Genomic DNA, 17,794 nt, shown 5'->3' with positions numbered 1-17,794 from the left:
CTGGGTATGACCTAAAAATTAAAAAACCAAACACAAAACAAAAAAACCACCAAGCAACTATGATAATGATAATAATTTATAAATAGCTTATTAAAAAATGGATACATTTAGAAGTCAGAGATGTTCCAGGTTAGACCCTGAAATTCCATATGGTCCCCTGAGCCTCACCAGAAGTAATTCCTGAGTGCAAAGAAACAATCTCTGAGCATCAATAGGTATGACCCAAACCTATGTCTGCCCTCCAATAAACCGGATACTTTTTAAACTTGGATAGAGATTTTTTTTTAGTGCAAAGCAAGGAGTAACTCCTAAGCATTGCCAGGTGGCCCCCCCTTTAAAACAGAAACTGTTCTTTCTCTGAAATCAACAAACTCTAGTCTTCTGAATTACACAATGAAAAAGAACCTACTTTACATGTGAGTGTTAATGTCATCTGACTTAATCACAAACAACCTCAAGTGGTAAGAGAATTAAAAAACTCCTAAGCTGGGCCCGGAGAGATAGCACAGCGGTGTTTGCCTTGCAAGCAGCCGATCCAGAACCAAAGGTGGTTGGTTCGAGTCCCGGTGTCCCATATGGTCCCCCGTGCCTGCCAGGAGCTATTTCTGAGCAGACAGCCAGGAGTAACCCCTGAGCACTGCCAGGTGTGACCCAAAAAAAAAAAATGAGAAAAAAAAAAAAAACAAAAAAAAAAACCTCCTAAGCTGGGGCCGGAGAGATTGCATGGAGGTAAGGCGTTTGCCTTGCATGCAGAAGAAGGGTGGTTCGAATCCTGGCATCCCATAGGGTCCCCCAAGCCTGCCAGGAGCGATTTCTGAGCGTAGAGCCAGGAGGAACCCCTGAGCACTGCTGGGAGTGACCCCAAAACCAAAACAAACAAACAAAACAAAAACAAACAAAAAACCCTCCTAAACTAATATAAACTAAACTTATAGCCTAAGCTAAGGTAACAATCTGTAAGTTCAAGGGGCCAGTGAGATAGTACAGCATAGGGCACTTGCCTTGCACACTGTTGACCTGAGTTCGATCCCCAACATTCCATATGGTTCCCTCGAGCCTGTTAAGACTAATACCTGAGTGCAGATCAAGAAGTAGGAGAACCACGGGTAATCCAAAAACAAATCCAAACTACAGATCTCTAGTCCACTCACCAGGAAAAATTCTTTGATCAAAAAGAACTATGCTGTAAAATTACTTGGAAAGACTGTTCCAACCAGTTAGACAAATTTAAGTCATTTATATTTTGTGGGGGGAGGGAGGGATTTAATCCATACTTTAGAGAGTGCTCAGGGGCTACTCCTGACCATGTTTGGGGGACCATATGTAGTGGTGGAAGGATGGAATCCAGGTTGGCCATATGCAAGGCAACGGCCTTAACACTTGTATTACCTCTCTCTTGCCCATATATGGGACCAGAACAATAGTACAGCAGGTATGCTTTTGCCTTGCAAGCTGACCTGGATTCAATCCTTGAAGCCCACCAAGAGTAACCTCTCAGCATTGCCACTAGGTGTGGCCCAAAAACAAAACAAAAGTATAAAATGTATGATGTAGAAAAGTGACAACTTAACATACGCACTATTTTCCCTCTGGAGTCCAGCCAGCTCTGGCAATATATTCAACTCCTTCAAACAGAATCTCAAAAGGTTGAATTAATTCTTTATCTATAACATCTATGACCTATTAAAAGAAGAGAAAAGGAATCTAGTTATAGAAGACTCAGAAAAATAGCTTGTGAACTTAAATCATTATCTTAAGCAACATGACACTTAGGTATTAAAAAAGATGCACAGAAGCCGGAGCAATAGTACAGCAGGTAGGATGTTTGCTTGCATGTGGCTGACCTGGGTTCAATCCCTGGCATCCCATATGGTTTCCTGAAGAATCACGGCCAGGACTGATTCCTGAGAGCAGAGCTAAGAGTAATCCCTGAGTATCACCAAGTGTGGCCCCCAAATTAGAAAGATAATAAAGTTAAAAATATGCAAAGGATATAGCAAATCTAACAAAAGCTCAGAGGTACCACACTGGAATTCTTTATGTTTAAAAAATTTCCACAAGGACATGGGGTACTGAGGTGGTGAGGTGAGGTAAATGTGTATACCAAGACCATAAATGTCAACACCATTGTAAACACATTACCTGAATTATAAAAATTAACAGTGACAATGACAAAGTTCTGCTGCTCAGGATCAAGGGTCACTCCTGAAGATAATCAGCCAACCAGGCAGAGGATTCAATGCTAGCATCCAGAAGTGCTTGATACCATAAAGGCAACATCTGGTGGTGCTCAAAGTCCCCAGAGTTATACCTGGAGGTGCTGGGGAACCAGATGGTACTAGGGATTAAACTCAGAGTATAGAAACAAGGTACGGGGGCCAGAGAGATAGCATGGAGGCAAGGCGTTTGCCTTTCATGCAGAAGGTCATTGGTTCGAATCCCGGCATCCAATATGGTCCCCCAAGCCTGCCAGGAGCAATTTCTGAGCATGGAGCCAGGAGTAACCCCTGAGCAAGGCTGGGTGTGACCAAAATAAAAAGAAAAAAAGAAAAACAAGGTACCCGCCCCACAGTCATCTCCCTGGCTCAAATCAAGACCTTTGTAAAAAGCCTAGCAGAGAAGATGGCATTTTAATTGATCTTGTAAGTATGTAACTTGTAACCATGGAATGCAGCTGTATAAGCAATAGAAGAATGTAGAATGTTTAATTTACCAAAGATATCTATCTAACACAATAGGCAGTTTACCAATCACTTTACCAAAGACTTACTACTTTTTAAAAGAATGATCTGGGGAAGTAACTAACTGGAAAAGAAAAATCTACTGGGAGGGAGAGATAAATATGCAAACTCCCATGTTTCTACCTTGGAAATTAGCAAAATGTTTGAGAGTAGAAAATGATGACATTAAGATCCACATGTATCATAATAAGCTCATAAAGTCCAAAACCAAAAATCACTAATGATACCGACAAAACCAGTATAATGAATGACATACAAATTGTTAATTCAACATTCTATATTTACCCTTCCTTCAGCATCAATCATTATCTCTGACATCTTGAAAGTGACTTTAGGGTTTGCTGTGCCTTTAGAAAGGAAACAATAAAGCAGGTCCAAAATCAGTAAAAAAAACTTTTGCCAGATCAAATACACTTAAAGAATTTAAGTCAGCAGTACTACAGAAACAGAACTTTACATCTTTCAGAATCCTATCTCAAATTAATCTATTTCAGTGGGTATCTCTTCCCTCAAAAAATAAATAAATAAATAAATAAAAAGGCAGAAAATAAAAAGAGTCTATGAAATAAAGAAGGTAATTCTGTGCCATGTTAAAATTAAAATGTTGTAGGGGCCAGAGAGATAGCATGGAGGTAAGGCATTTGCCTTGCATGCAGAAGTACAGTGTTTCGAATCCCACATCCCATATTGTCCCCCAAGCCTGCCAGGAGTGATTTCTGAGCACAGAGCCAGGAGTAACCCCTGATCAATGCAAGGTGTGACTCAAAAACAAAACAAAGAAAAAAAATTAAAATGTTATATACTGCAAAACAGACACATTTTAAGATAAAAATTAAATGAGATCAAATTCCTTACAATAATCTTTATTTCCTCGGTTTGCTTTGGGTAGGATGCTTGCTTTTGCACACAGTTGACCAGAGCTCTATCCCTGGCAACCCATATGGTCCAAGCCCTGGCAGGAGTGATTCCTGAGTGACAGAAACAAGCCCTACGCACAGCCAGGTAATGTCCCACCCCATCCCCAAATATTTATTTCCTAGCAATGATACCTTTAATTCATTCCTTAATATAACTAATTTTGTGCATATTCAGAAAATAATAATTTTGTGAAATAAAAAGAATCCATGGGGCCGGAGAGATAGCATGGAGGTAAGGCGTTTGCCTCTCATGCAAAAGGTCATCGGTTCGAATCCCGGCGTCCCATATGGTCCCCTGTGCTTGCCAGGAGTGACTTCTGAGCATGGAACCAGGAGTAACTCCTGAGCACTGCCGGGTGAGACCCAAAAACCAAAAAAAAAAAAAAAAAAAAAGAATCCATGGGGTCAGAAAAATAGTCCACTTGTTTTGCACATGGCTGATTGGATTCAATCCCCAACACCCCATATAATCTTCGGAGCTTAGCCAGGAGGCGAGCCCTAAGCACAGAACCAGGTGTGATCTAAGAACAAAAAAATAAAATGAAACAAAACAAAAACAGTCCATGTTTTAAAACTTTACTGCAGTGACATTTATACAAACCACCCACACTGAGGCTTTAAGCAATCAACACTGAATCAACAAGACCAAAGCCTTGTCTGCAAAGCAGAAATGAATAGCTATTAATGCTAATGAGAATATTACCAGTTTTGGGATAGCGGAATGAATCTGCCCTCCTTGTTTCCAACATAGGAGATGTAACATGAATAATCTCCACTTCAGATTCATCATTTTCTTCATACAGAATTCTAAGAATTTTGTTGCCACTAGGAGCTAAAAAAAAAAAAAAAAAAATGAAAATAATAAAAACCAGCCATTCCCTAATGTATTATTTGAGAGAAAAGTAACTTATGTATAAAATATACTACTCTATATGAAAATATCACAAAAATTACATCGCAAAAAGTCTTTGCAGTAAGAAGGTAAGTTACTGCTTAGATACTAATTAAAAGGTATTCATTTTCTGTGGCAAAAATTAAAAGTATATGTATAAAATTAATACTATGCTTTTTGATTGTTTCTGGGCCACACCCAGGCGCTCAAGAGTTACTCCTGGCTCTGTGACTGCAGCAGAGACACTGATTTGAATCCCAGCACTAGATATGGCCTGTGTACCGCCAGGTGTAGCCCCAAAACAAAACCAGAAATAAAATTATTAAGGATAATCAGTGCTTCATGAAATTTGTTTTCAGTGTTTTCTGTGACTGTTGTGATTGTCCTATTTGACTATGTTAGGGGCTCCAGATCTCTTGGAGGGGTATTAATGAGGTGAGGCCATGATATATATGTTGGGGACAGAATCAGGATCTCACACACATAAGTATGTGCTTTCAAATTGAGCCACAGAACTGGTTTCTTTTGAGTTAACTAAGCCATTTGTTAAGGCAAATTCTGTAGTCAGTCATACACTTCTATAGCAAATCAATAAGGACATGGTATATTTTATTTTGTCATCAACATTACCAAAATTAGCTTCTAAATAAAAAATTGGCTAAAGGACTTAAAGACCCTGAGGCAGAAAGCCACACAATACAATTATTTTCATTTATTACAATGGGATACAGCCTGAATATTTTAAATAACTATTAGAAGGATCAAATCTTTGGCACTTTAAGCACCTACTATTCAAGATTCAGAAGTGGTGTAATTAATCAGTTGGCTTTTCAATACTTTATTTTAAACCTCTTTACTTGTTGGGCCAGAGATAGGACAGCAGTCTTGCATAAAACCAACCCTAGGGTCAAACCCAGCACCACATGATCCCCCAAGCCCATTAGGAGTGACCCCTAAGCGCAGAGCCAAAAGTATACCCTAAGCACTGCCAAGTGTGGCCCCAAAAACCAAAAATAATTAAGTGAAATAAAAATAAATCTTACTTGTTTCAGCTTCTGGACACCACCAATAGCCGGAATATCTGTCAAATTCTTCTTGAAGAACAAAGGTAGCTACTCCTGCTGACCTGGGGTCCTCTTCCATGCTGGCTAGCTCTAGAATGACATAAAAGACAGTATGATCACAGGAAGGTCTTTATCTCTAAATTTTTTAGTTTTTTTTTTTTTTTTTTTTTTTTTTTAACATACTCAGTGGTACTCAGGGCTTACTCCTGGTGGGGTTCGGCAGACTAAATGAGATGCCCAGACTCAAACCAGGATCGGCTGTGTGCAAGGCAAGTGTCCTACCTACTGTACAATCTCTCTGGCCCCAGTTCTTTATCTTTTCTAGTTGCAAAATACAATAGTTTCTTTTGAAGGTAGCTATAACACAGTGCTAAAATCAGAAGCCAAATGGACCAGTTGGGTCCTCTGGCAGTGATGGGGACTCTAGGGCAACAAAAGGTGATGCTTGGGAGTACCCAGTAGCATGAGGTATCAGAAATCTAACCCTGACCATTACACTCTCTAGTCCTATGTCATTTTTGCTGCAACATTAAATTTTAAAATAATGTATCACTTCATGACTGAAGAATGGTGGTAAGTGTGTTTGACTTGTGACTGACCTGGGCTCAATCCCCAGCTGACATGGGTTTGATTCCCACATGGTCTCTGGAGCCCCACTAGGAATGATTTCTGAGCTTTGAGATAGGAATAACCCTGAGCACTGTCAGGTGTGGTCCCAAAACAACAACTAAAAATCGATTACTTGACGTACAAACCAAGTAAGAAAAATATGTTGTCTAGTAAGGTATGAGGGTGTGTTTGAGCCACAGCTGGTGGTGCTCTGACTCCTGGCTCTGCACTCAGGGATCACTCCTAGAGGGCTGAGGGTATCATATGGGAGATCATATGGAGATCAAACCCAGGTAGGTCACATACAAAGCAAATGCCCTACCTGCTATACTATCACTCCAGCTCCTGTATTAATGCTTTTAAGTTTTAATTTTTCAATCTTTACGTGGTATAGAAAACATTTATAGGGGCCGGAGAGATAGCATGGAGATAAGGCGTTTGCCTTTCATACAGAAGGTCATCGGTTTGAATCCTGGCACCCATATGGTCCCCTGAGCCTGCCAGGAGTGATATATGAGCATAGAGAGCCAGGAGTAACCCCTGAGTGCTGCCGGGTGTGACCCAAAAAACAAAACAAAACAAAGCAAAAATACATTTATAAAAGGAAAAAGCAGGGGCCGGAGAGATAGCATGGAGGTAGGGTGTTTTCCTAGCATGCAGAAAGACGGTGGTTCGAAACCCGTCATCCCATATGGTCCCTCGAGCCTGCCAGGAGTGATTTCTGAGCATAGTAGAGCCCCCTGGGCGTTGCTGCGTGTGACCAAAAAAAAAGGGGGGGGAGGGAAGCAGGGGTCGGAGTGGTAGCACAGTGCTAAGGCATCTGCCTTGCCCACACTAGCTTAGGACGAACTGTGATTTGATCTACTGGGGTCCCATATGGTCCCCCAAGCCAAGAGTGATTTCTGAGTGCATAGCCAGGAGTAACCCCTGAGCATCACTGGGTGTGGCCCAAAAACCCAAAAAAAGGAAAAAGCAGGCAATGTCCTCTTCCTATTTATTACCACAGCAACTTTGTATTTTGGAAGGGGGGCCACAACCAGCAATAGTCATGGGTTATTCCTGGCTCTGTACTCAGAATTACTCCTGGCACGACTTAAAGGACCATATGGGATGCTGGGGATCAAACCTAGGTCAACTGCATGGAAGGCAAGAGCCCTAATCACTGTACTTTCTCTCTGGCCCCCAAAGCAACTTTAATAAATTGTACTATTGTATTGTTGGTTTTTGGGTCACAACCAGCAGTGTTCAGGGGTTACTCCTGGCTCCAAACTCAGAAATCGCCCTTGGCAGGCAGGCTCGGGGGACCATATGGGATGCCAGGATTCAAACCAATGACCTTCTGCATGAAAGGCAAACACCTTACCTCTATGCTATCTCTCCGGGCCCTGTACCATTGTATTGCTGAGGACAAACCTTTCCTCAGCTCTTTTAGGTTCAGTGATTGGAGGCTTGCGAATTAAACTGACCAACTAAGGCAGGGGTCTCAAACTCGAGGCCCGTGGGCCATTTTGCGGCCCTCCATACAACATTTTGTGGCCCGCGGCCAGCCTTCAAATATCGCAGTATTTGCGATTATTCGCAATAAAAATCACATTAGTAAGAAAAATATCGCATTAAACATTCGCATACCCCAAGTAGTTCTGTTCGGGGTATGCAAATGTTTAATGCAATTTTTTGCGATTTTTTTCCTTAATAATGCGATTTTTTTATTGCGAATATTTGGTAAGCGAAATCCCTTATGTGGCCCTGCCTCACCCTGACTTTGCCTCCTGCGGCCCCCAGGTAAATTGAGTTTGAGACCCCTGAACTAAGGACTATCAAGGAAAGATTTAAATAGATCTATATCTATATCTAATATACTGCATGTCCTACCCACTGTACTACTGCTCTGGCCCCCTGGGACAGACCGTACTCCCTAATGCTCTATCACTGTAAATTGTTAAAGTCTTATTTTGTAACACTGATACTCTTAATGATAAAAAAAACATTTGTTGTCAATACTAATACTAATAGTCTAAATTCTAAAATATCACCAGAGTAGTTAATGAAGTACAATATTCAGTAAATCTGCTTTGCGGGTATCAGAAACAAAAATTAGACAAAGGAGCTTTTAGACTAGCCATACTTGGTAGTGGAAGTTAATTTTTAATTATGTGTTTTATTTTTGTTTGTTATTTACTTTTTTTTTTTTTTTTTGCTTTTTTGGGGCATATCCAGTGACGCTCAGGGGTTACTCCTGGCTATACACTCAGCTCCTGGCTTGGGGGACCATATGGGATGCCGGGGAATCAAACTTCAGTCCATCCTAAGTTAGCGCGTGCAAAGCAAACACCTTACCGATTGTGCCACCACTCTGGCTCCTAATTATGTGTTTTTAATTGATGTAAACACTGGTTTAAAAGAGTGTAATGTTTATATAATTTAGTATAAAAATCAATCTTAAGCTCTGATTCACCTGTCCAACAACAACAAAAAAAAACAATAAACCGTTTCTCATATTTCATTTGTCTGGAAACTTTAGAGAAAAAGATTTACATCTATTCTTTTTTTTTTTTTTTTTTTTTGGTTATTTTTTTGGGTTTTTTTTGGGGGGGCCACACCCGGTGACGCTCAAGGGTTACTCCTGGCAATGTGCTCAGAAGTCACTCCTGGCTTGGAGGACCATATGGGACTCCGGGGGACAGAACCGCAGTCTGTCCTAGGCTAGCGCTGGCAAGGCAGACACCTTACCTCTAGCGCCACCACGCCGGCCCCTACATCTATTCTTTATGCCTTTCTTTTTCATCCACAACTTTCTGTGCTTAAAGTACTATTTAAGTATTTTAATTACTTAAACAATTAGTATAATTCAAAATCAGTATAATTCTGGGGCCGGAGCAATAGAGCAAGTAGGGCACTTGCCTTGCATGTGGCTGGCCCATGTTCATCCCAGGCATCCCATATGGTTCCCGGAGTCCGCCAAGAGTGATTCCTAAGCGCAGAGCCAAGAGTAACCCCTGAGCATTTGCCTGGTGTGACCCCAAAACAAAACAAACAAAAAAAGAATTAGTATAATTCTAAGTTAGTATGAATTACTGTAATTTTAATTAGTATGACTTTACTTAGAATTAGTATAACCATATTAATAAAGTCCAATAAAATACTGTATAAAACATACAATTCTGGAGCCAGAAAGATGATACAGCAGGTAGGGCACTTGCCTTGTATGTGGCCAACCCAGTTCAATCTCTGACATCCCATATGGTCCCTGAGCCTTCCAGAGAGATCCCTGAGTATAAAGCCAGAAGTAAACCCTGAGCACCAGGTGTGGCCCAAATCTCCTACATACCCCCCAAAAGTATATAAACAATTCTACATGTCATTTTATATTTCCTATGCCAAAATAACAGATTCTATAAAAAGAGAAGACAAGTTGTTAGATAGTTCTTAGGGCTGGACAAATACCATATACACTTGAGTATAAGCCAAGATTTTCCAGCACAAAATTTGTGCCAAAAAACCCAAACTCAGCTTATACTTGGGTCTTTGAAAGCAAGCGGCTCTTCTGAAGCTTTGCCTGGGCTCTGACAGCAGGGCTGATAGTGAAGGGGCAGAGAGCAGCATTAGTTAATATTTTAATTGGCTATTAATTTGCACAAATGTATGTTTTACATTGGTAAATGAAAAGTTCTTTTTTTCTTTAGATTGACAGCTAACTGCCCGATCCTGTATATAGCATTAAGAAACAAAGTATGCAATGCTATATTTGTTTTAAATGTCACCGATGGCTTTGCCACTCCCAGGTTTGTTTGTTTTTTTTTTCCTTCAGAAACAAGTCCAAATGGCTCTTTATGTCCCCTGCCCTAAGGGCTCCAAAACAAAATAAAAGGCATCTGCATTCCTATGTTCATTGCAGCACCATTCACAATAGCAGGAATCTGGAAACAACCCAGGTGTCCAAAAGCAGATGAGTGGGTAAAGAAACTATGGAACATCTACACAATGAAATACTACACAACTGTTAGGAAAAACGAAGTGATGAGATTTGCTTATACACAGATAGACCTGGAGAATATCGTGTTGAGTGAAATGAATCAGAGGGGCAGACAAAGGATGATCACACTCATTTGCTGGATACATATTCAAAACAACCGCATAGTATAAGAATGATACCCAAAGGTAACAGAAACAAAGGCAGGAGGACTGGTTCATGGCAGAAACCTGCCACAAAGGGGAAGGAAGTATAATTAGGACAGAGAAGGGGCCATCATGACAATGATTGGGAATAAACAAGAATGGGGTGCTGAAAGGAAGTAAAGTAATATGAAGATACCCTACCAGTAAACAACAGTGGAAAATAATGGAGGATAAAAAAAGAAGAAAAGCGTCTTTCTTAGAAGCAGGCCTGGGGGAAGCAGGAGGAAAATGAGACATTGGTGGCTGGAAATGTGCACTGAAGAGCTGGGTGCTGTCTGACTGAAACTCAACCATCAACAACTTTTTAACTCTGTATGATGATTCAACTTAAAAAAAAAAGAAAACCAAATTGCTTTAATTTTAAAATGTAAGTGAAAGTAAAAGACATGAAACCAAACTTTTCTGGAAGCAGCTGTGATGAAACACAAACCCATTTTGGGAGGCAGGAGCAATAGCACAACAGTAGGGCATTTGCCTTCTATGCAGCCAACCCTGGAAGGATTCTGGTTCAATTCCCAGCATCCCATATGGTGCCCTGAGTCTGCCAGGATGGTTTCTGAGCACAGAGCCAGTAGAAACCCTCAAGCGCCACCAGGTGTGACTCAAAAACCCAAAAACAAAACAAATTACCATTGTGCACATAGGTGAGTCTCCTCTCTTCCTTCGTCACAATGTTGGATATCCAAATATCGTTGCTGTGTATAAAAGCAATCCAGTCTGGATCAGCAGGGCATAATTTTGGATCCATTCGAATATTAGGACAACTAGTTTCCACTAAATTGGGCCGTAAGGGTTGTTGCTGAAAAGTAAGTAACATTTTAAGGCAAGTATCAGACGCATACATGTTCATTTGTCAGTAACCTACCTATCAAGGTAAGATATTAAACATGTTAACTACCTCATAGAAAAATATGCTTTGTTTTTCACACACCAAACTGTGCTCAAGTCTTACTCCTAGCTCTATGCACAGGGGTCATTCCTGGTGGAGCTCAGGGGACCACTTATGATGCTGGGGAAAACTGGGATCAGACAAGGCAAGGGAAGAAAGTGTCTTAAACTTGTATGAAATTATCTCCTCATACCCCCATTATTATACACACAACTTTGGGATTTGGGGGGTCACACTAGGCTATACTCAGAGCTTACTTTAGACTCTGCTCAGGGACCACTCCTCATGGGGTTCAGGGGACCATAAGTGGTGCTAGGATTAAATCAGGGTAGGCCAAGTACAAGGCAAATGCCTTATACCCTGTATTATCTCTCTGGCCCCAAGACTCTTTTTCATTAAACAAATAAATAAGCTATGATTTTAAAATTAAGAGTACTAGGGAAAAAAAGGTTATTCAAAGGGCTGGAGCACAAACCGAATATCAGAGAGTCCTTAATTTGAGCCCTAGCTTTAATTTGGCACTACATGATCACAAGCACGAGGAAGGTTCCTAACATGGCTGAGTGTGACCCAAATAAAAAACATAAGGTTAAGGACAACAGAAGAGCAATTAAAGAAACTATCATGGAGCTGGAGAGATAGCACAGTGGTAGAGTGTTTGCCTTACAAACAGCTGACCCAGAACTAAAGGTGGTTCGAATCCCAGCACTTCATATGGTCCCATGTGCCTGCCAGGAGTGATTTCTGAGCATATAGCCAGGAGTAACCCCTGAGCACTACCAGGTGTGAGAAAGGAAAAGGGAAAGAAAAAGGGAAAGGGAAGGGAAGAAAAGAAAGAAAAGGAAGGAGAGAGAGAGAGAGAGAGAGAGAGAGAGAGAGAGAGAGAGAGAGAGAGAGAGAGAGAGAGAATGACAGCATTTTACATATGTTGCCAGGAATTGGACTTAAGAGAGTATAGAGACTAAGGTGCTTCCCTTGCCATCTGCACATCTCAGTCTGAATACCTAGCTCCACATATTAAACTGTCAGGTTCTCTCCTGAACACAAAGCCAGGAACAGTCCCTGAGCACTGTTGGGTGAGAACCCAAAAGAAAAACTAATAAAAAAATTAATTTTGGGGCCCGGAGAGATAGCACAGCGGCGTTTGCTTTGCAAGCAGCCGATCCAGGACCAAAGGTGGTTGGTTCGAATCCCGGTGTCCCATAGCCAGGAGCTATTTCTGAGCAGACAGCCAGGAGTAACAGGAGTAACCCCTGAGCACCGACAGGTGTGACCCAAAAACCAAAAAAAAATTAATTTTGTTGTTAAAATTCTAATGGCTATTGGGGCCGGAACAGTGGCACAAGCCATAGGCATCTGCCTTGAGCGCGCTAGCCTAGGATAGACCATGGTTCGATCCCCTGTCGTCCCATATGGTCCCCCAAGCCAGGAGCAATTTCTGTGTGCATAGCCAGGAGTAACACTCGAGCATCACTGAATGTGGCCAAAAAACTAAAAAAAAAAAAATCTAATGGCTATTAAAGTCTGTTATTAAATATGTTCAACATTAAATATATTTTTTATTAACTATTTCAACTTAGTTTTTACCAATAACAATCTGTTGGAAGATCTCAGTGAAGGTGACCAGAAAGTAGGCTCAAAGGCCTGGAGTGCATGTGTTGGGGGCGGGGCGGCTGTCACTGAATAGTCTTCCTAGGAACCTAGCTAGCAGTGAACTCCCTACTACTGCATATGGCCCAGAGATTAAAACCAGAATTTGCACGAAAGTATTAATTTAACAGCAATTAAAAAATACCACAGAGGACTGAAGTGATAGGACAATATGTAGGGTGTCTGACTTGCACACAGCCAACCAGGATCCTTATGGTCCCCTGAGACTGCCAGGAATAAGTTTTGAGCTCAGAGCCATGAGTAACCCTGAAGAATGTCTGGGTGTGGCCCCAAAACAAAACAAATACCATAGGTCCTGAGAGATAGTACAGCAGGGAGGGCAATTCCCTTGTATGTAGCCAACCAGGGCTTGATATTGGACATCCCATCTCCAAGCCATCCAGGAGTATCCCCCATGAGTATCGCCAGATGTAGAAAAACAAAACAAAACAAAACAAAATAAACAACCCCTCTCAGATTTAAATAATTTAGTAAAATGAAATAAGGGAACCAAAAACAGATTGCCTTGTGATAACATTATCTTCAAAAAATCTCCTTCAAAACTTAATCTTAGGGGCCAGAGAGATAGCATGGAGGTAAGGCATTTGCCTGCAGAAGGATGGTGGTTTGAATCCCAGCATCCCATATGGTCCCCGGAGCCTGCCAGGAGCGATTTCTGAGCACAGAGCCAGGAGTAACTCCTGAGCACTGCCAGGTGAGACCCAAAAACCAAAAACAAACAAACAAAATAAAATTAAAAAAAACCTTAATCTTAAAATGAGCATTAAAATTTAAATGTATGTGGCCCAAGAGATAGCACAGCAGTAGGGCATTTGCCTTGCACATGGCTAACCCAGGAGATGAGATGATGGTTCGATTTCTAGCATCCCATATGGTCCCCTGAGCCTACCACGGTCAATTTCTGAGTGCAGAGCCAGGAGTAACCCCTGATTGATGTCAGGTGTGACCCAAAAACCAAAATTAATAAATGAATTTAAATATTTATATGACTAGAAGAATGAACTCAAATTGAAAATCAATATCCACGTTTCTTCTTTACCACTAAATTTCTTTTTTCTTTTTTTTTTTTGGTTTTTGGGCCACACCCGGTAACACTCAGGGGTTACTCCTGGCTATGTGCTCAGAAGTTGCTCCTGGCTTGGGGGACCATATGGGACACCGGGGGATCGAACCGCGGTCCGTCCAAGGGTAGCGCAGGCAAGGCAGGCACCTTACCTTTAGCGCCACCGCCTGGCCCCACCACTAAATTTCTTAGTGGGTAACTTTTTGGTTTTGTTATCTTTCTGATTTGGTTGCAAATAACTTTAGTGCCAAAAACAGATTTAACAAGTGGTAACATCAACTTACAGTAAATCCTTGTGGCCCTCCATCTTTTATGTGGTAAATCCCACTACCAGCTTGAAACAGAAATGTTCCACTTCCTTGGTGATAATCATAAGAAGCAATTCCAACTGTCCCAATGCGTTTTCTTTCTCTTAATAGTTCTTCTTCTCGAGAATACATTCCATAGTCCAGTGTTGCCTGATGAAAAGAGGAAAGGAACCCACTCCAGTCTTTGAGAAATTTGCTTTTAGCACTAACTCTCAGCATCTTCAACATTATGAAGTCTACGTACTGGATAATTCGAAAATTTGCAAGCAACTTATTTTTTCTCTCAGCTCCACCCAGCAGTGCTGGGAATATACTTGACTTGGTGTATAGGGGACACATAATGAGGACTGAACCCAGACCCAGGATTCCTAATTCCAAAGTATGTGCTTCAGTTCCCCATCACCAATTTTTGGGCCAAAACTGGCAATACCCAAGGCTTTATTACTCTTTTCTCTAAGCTAATGGGTTCAGGAAGCACTCCTGGAGGGATCTGGGGGACCATGTAGGATGCTAGGGATTGAACACAAGTCAACCACTTGGAAAACAAGCGCCCACACACTGTACAGTATTCTCTCTCCAGTCCCAATGTTTTTCTCTCTTTTACTAATTTGGCTACATTTTGTTCTACATTTGGTTGCTAACTTAAAAAAAAAAGACAGGGGGCCGGGCGGTGGCGCTAAAGGTAAGGTGCCTGCCTTACCTGCGCTAGCCTAGGAGACGGACCGCGGTTCGATCCCCCGGCGTCCCATATGGTCCCCCAAGCCAGGAGCGACTTCTGAGCGCATAGCCAGGAGTAACCCCTGAGCGTTACCGGGTGTGGCCCAAAAAACAAAAAAAACAAAAAAAAAAAAAAAAAAAACAAAAAAAAAAGACAGATAGTGCTTGTTTTGGCAGCACATATACTAAAATTGGAATGATACAGAGAAGATTAGCATGGTCCTTGTGCAAGGATGACACGCAAATTCATGAAGTGGTCCATATTTAAAAAAATAAAAGAAAGAAAAGTAAGGAAGCAACCAACGAAGCAAGGAACGAAGGAAGGAACGAATCAAGGAAGCAAGGAAGGAAGGAAGGAAGGAAGGAAGGAAGGAAGGAAGGAAGGAAGGAAGGAAGGAAGGAAGGAAGGAAGGAAGGAAAGACAGAAAGAGAGAAAGAGAGAACGAGAGAACGAGAGAAAGAGAGGAAGGAAGGAAGGAAGGAAGGAAGGAAGGAAGGAAGGAAGGAAGGAAGGAAGGAAGGAAGGAAGGAAGGAAGGAAGGAAGGAAGGAAGGAAGGAAGGAAGGAAGGAAGGAAAGACAGAAAGAGAAAGAGAGAACGAGAGAAAGAGAGAGAGAAAGAGAGAAAGAGAGAGAGAAAGAGAGAGAGAGAGAAAGAGAGGAAGGAAGGAAGGAAGGAAGGAAGGAAGGAAGGAAGGAAGGAAGGAAGGAAGGAAGGAAGGAAGGAAGGAAGGAAGGAAGGAAGGAAGGAAGGAAGGAAGGAAGGAAAGACAGAAAGACAGAAAGAAAGAGAGAAAGAGAGAGAAAGAGAGGAAGGAAGGAAGGAAGGAAGGAAGGAAGGAAGGAAGGAAGGAAGGAAGGAAGGAAGGAAGGAAGGAAGGAAGGAAGGAAGGAAGGAAGGAAGGAAGGAAGGAAAAGACAGACAGAACAAGATGTCTATCAATGATTTATTTTGTCTGTTTCTGGGCCACACTTGGCAGCGCTCAGGAGTTACTCCTGGCTCTGTGCTCAGAAATCCCTCCTGGCAGGCTCGGGGAACTATATGGGATGCCGGGAATCGAACCCAGGTCTGTCCTAGGTTGGCTGTGTGCAAAGCAAATGCCCCACCGCTGTGCTATCTCTCTGGTCCCCCTGTCCATCTATGTTTTGTGTTTTCTTTTAGGGTCATATGTGGAGTGTTCAGGATTTACTCCTGGCTTTGCATTCAGGGATTATTCCTGGTTGTGCTCAGAAATGGCTCCTAGCAGGCTTGGGGGACCATATGGGATGCCGGGATTTGAACCACCGTCTGTTCTGGATATGCTGTGTTCAAGACAAATGCCCTACCACTAATATATCTCCCTGGCCCCTAGTAATTAATGATAAATAAGAGGTTTCTCCAAGCAAAAATAGTAACTGATACACATATAAAATTTTAAATGGGGGGGGGGGGAGAGCACAGAGAGATAGCATGGAGACAGGGCGTTTGCCCTGCATACAGAAGGACAGTGGTTCGAATCCCGGCATCCCATATGGTCCCCTGAGCCTGCCAGGAGCGATTTCTGAGCATAGAGCCAGGAGTAACCCCTGAGCGCTGCTGGGTATGACCCCAAAAAACAAAAACAAAACAAAATTTTAAATGGGGAGCACACTGACAACATGGGTTTGATCCTCGGCATCCCACATGGTCGCTTGTATACTTCCAGAAGTGATTCCTTACAGCAGAGCCAAGAAAGATCCCTAAGCAGGGGTTAAACAAAAATAAATAAGTTTTTAATGGGGAAAGAAAAAAAAAAATTAAGTGCTAACTTTTTCTTTCCCAACCTAACTTTCTATATTTTTAGGTAGAGGAAGAAAAAAAGAAAAACTAACAAAAACCCAAAAACCCGACATTGGATGTCAAAGGATAGTGGTCCCAAGAAAGGAACTAAACTAAGTGGGTCTTAGAGCTGCCCCAGCTAACAGCTTTGAGACTTTCCACATGGTTGTACAGGGATGAAGAAATCAATGGGTCAAAAGAGAATCACCAGATTAGAGAGATGGTACAAGAATTAAGGGGTAAGACTGAAGTGATAGCATAGCAGGGAGGTTGTTTGCCTTGCATGAGGCCAACCCAGATTCCAGATTTGATCCCTGACATCCTATATTGTCCCCCAAGCCAGCCAAGAAATGATCTATATGTAAAGATTCAGCATTAAGTCGTAAGCATTGCTAGGTGTGCCCCAGCCCCTAAAAAAATTGGGGCTGGAGTGATATCACAGCAAATAAGGCACTTGCCTTGTATGCGGCTGACCTAGATTTGATCCCCAGCATCCCTTATGATCCTCCCAGCCTGCCAGGAGTTAATTTCAGAGCACAGAGCCAGGAAGACCCCGAGTACTGCCAAAAACCAAACCCCCCCAAAAAATGAATTAATGTGAGGGGGCCAGAGATAGTACAGTGGGGAGGACATTTGTCTTGAATACAACTGACCAGGGTTTGATCCCCAGCACCTTATAGTGTCACCTGAGCCTAGCAGGAGTTATCCCTGAGTGCTGAGCCAGGAGTAAGTCCTGAGCACAGATGGGAGTTGGTAAAAATAAATAAAGAGCACACACGGAGTGAACCTTGAGCACAGAGCCAGGAGTAGCCCCTGAACATCATCAGTTATAGCCTAAATCTCACCCACACTCCTAGCCCCACAACACTAAATAAATCACTAAGGAAATAAAAGAATACTTTGGGGGCTGGAGAGATAGCACAGCATAGTTTGCCTTGCAAGCAGCTGAC

The 17,794-nt window shown here is 42.0% G+C and overlaps 1 protein-coding gene and 1 non-coding gene across 3 annotated transcripts in view; one reads left to right on the top strand and one right to left on the bottom strand.

Moving 5' to 3' along the window:
- The window catches only part of DPP8 (dipeptidyl peptidase 8), a 64,531-nt gene that overhangs the window by 32,407 nt on the left and 14,330 nt on the right, over positions 1-17,794 (bottom strand). The window contains exons 4-9 of one of the 2 annotated variants that reach the window (XM_049777686.1): positions 14,307-14,480; positions 11,030-11,198; positions 5,594-5,704; positions 4,362-4,490; positions 3,027-3,088; positions 1,580-1,680 (exon numbers count right to left, since the gene is read on the bottom strand). In XM_049777686.1, coding sequence (XP_049633643.1) covers positions 1,580-1,680; positions 3,027-3,088; positions 4,362-4,490; positions 5,594-5,704; positions 11,030-11,198; positions 14,307-14,480 — 746 coding nt within the window. The remainder of the gene's footprint in view (positions 1-1,579; positions 1,681-3,026; positions 3,089-4,361; positions 4,491-5,593; positions 5,705-11,029; positions 11,199-14,306; positions 14,481-17,794) is intronic. The other variant, XM_049777692.1, reaches the window with a different exon arrangement.
- Positions 15,209-15,315, top strand: LOC126026193 (U6 spliceosomal RNA). The gene has a single exon (XR_007501586.1). It is a non-coding gene; the product is annotated as a U6 spliceosomal RNA (small nuclear RNA).

Source organism: Suncus etruscus, chromosome 1, assembly GCF_024139225.1.
Source record: "Suncus etruscus isolate mSunEtr1 chromosome 1, mSunEtr1.pri.cur, whole genome shotgun sequence".
NCBI classification, from domain to species: domain Eukaryota; kingdom Metazoa; phylum Chordata; class Mammalia; order Eulipotyphla; family Soricidae; genus Suncus; species Suncus etruscus.
This window is presented reverse-complemented; position numbering and strand designations above follow the sequence as displayed.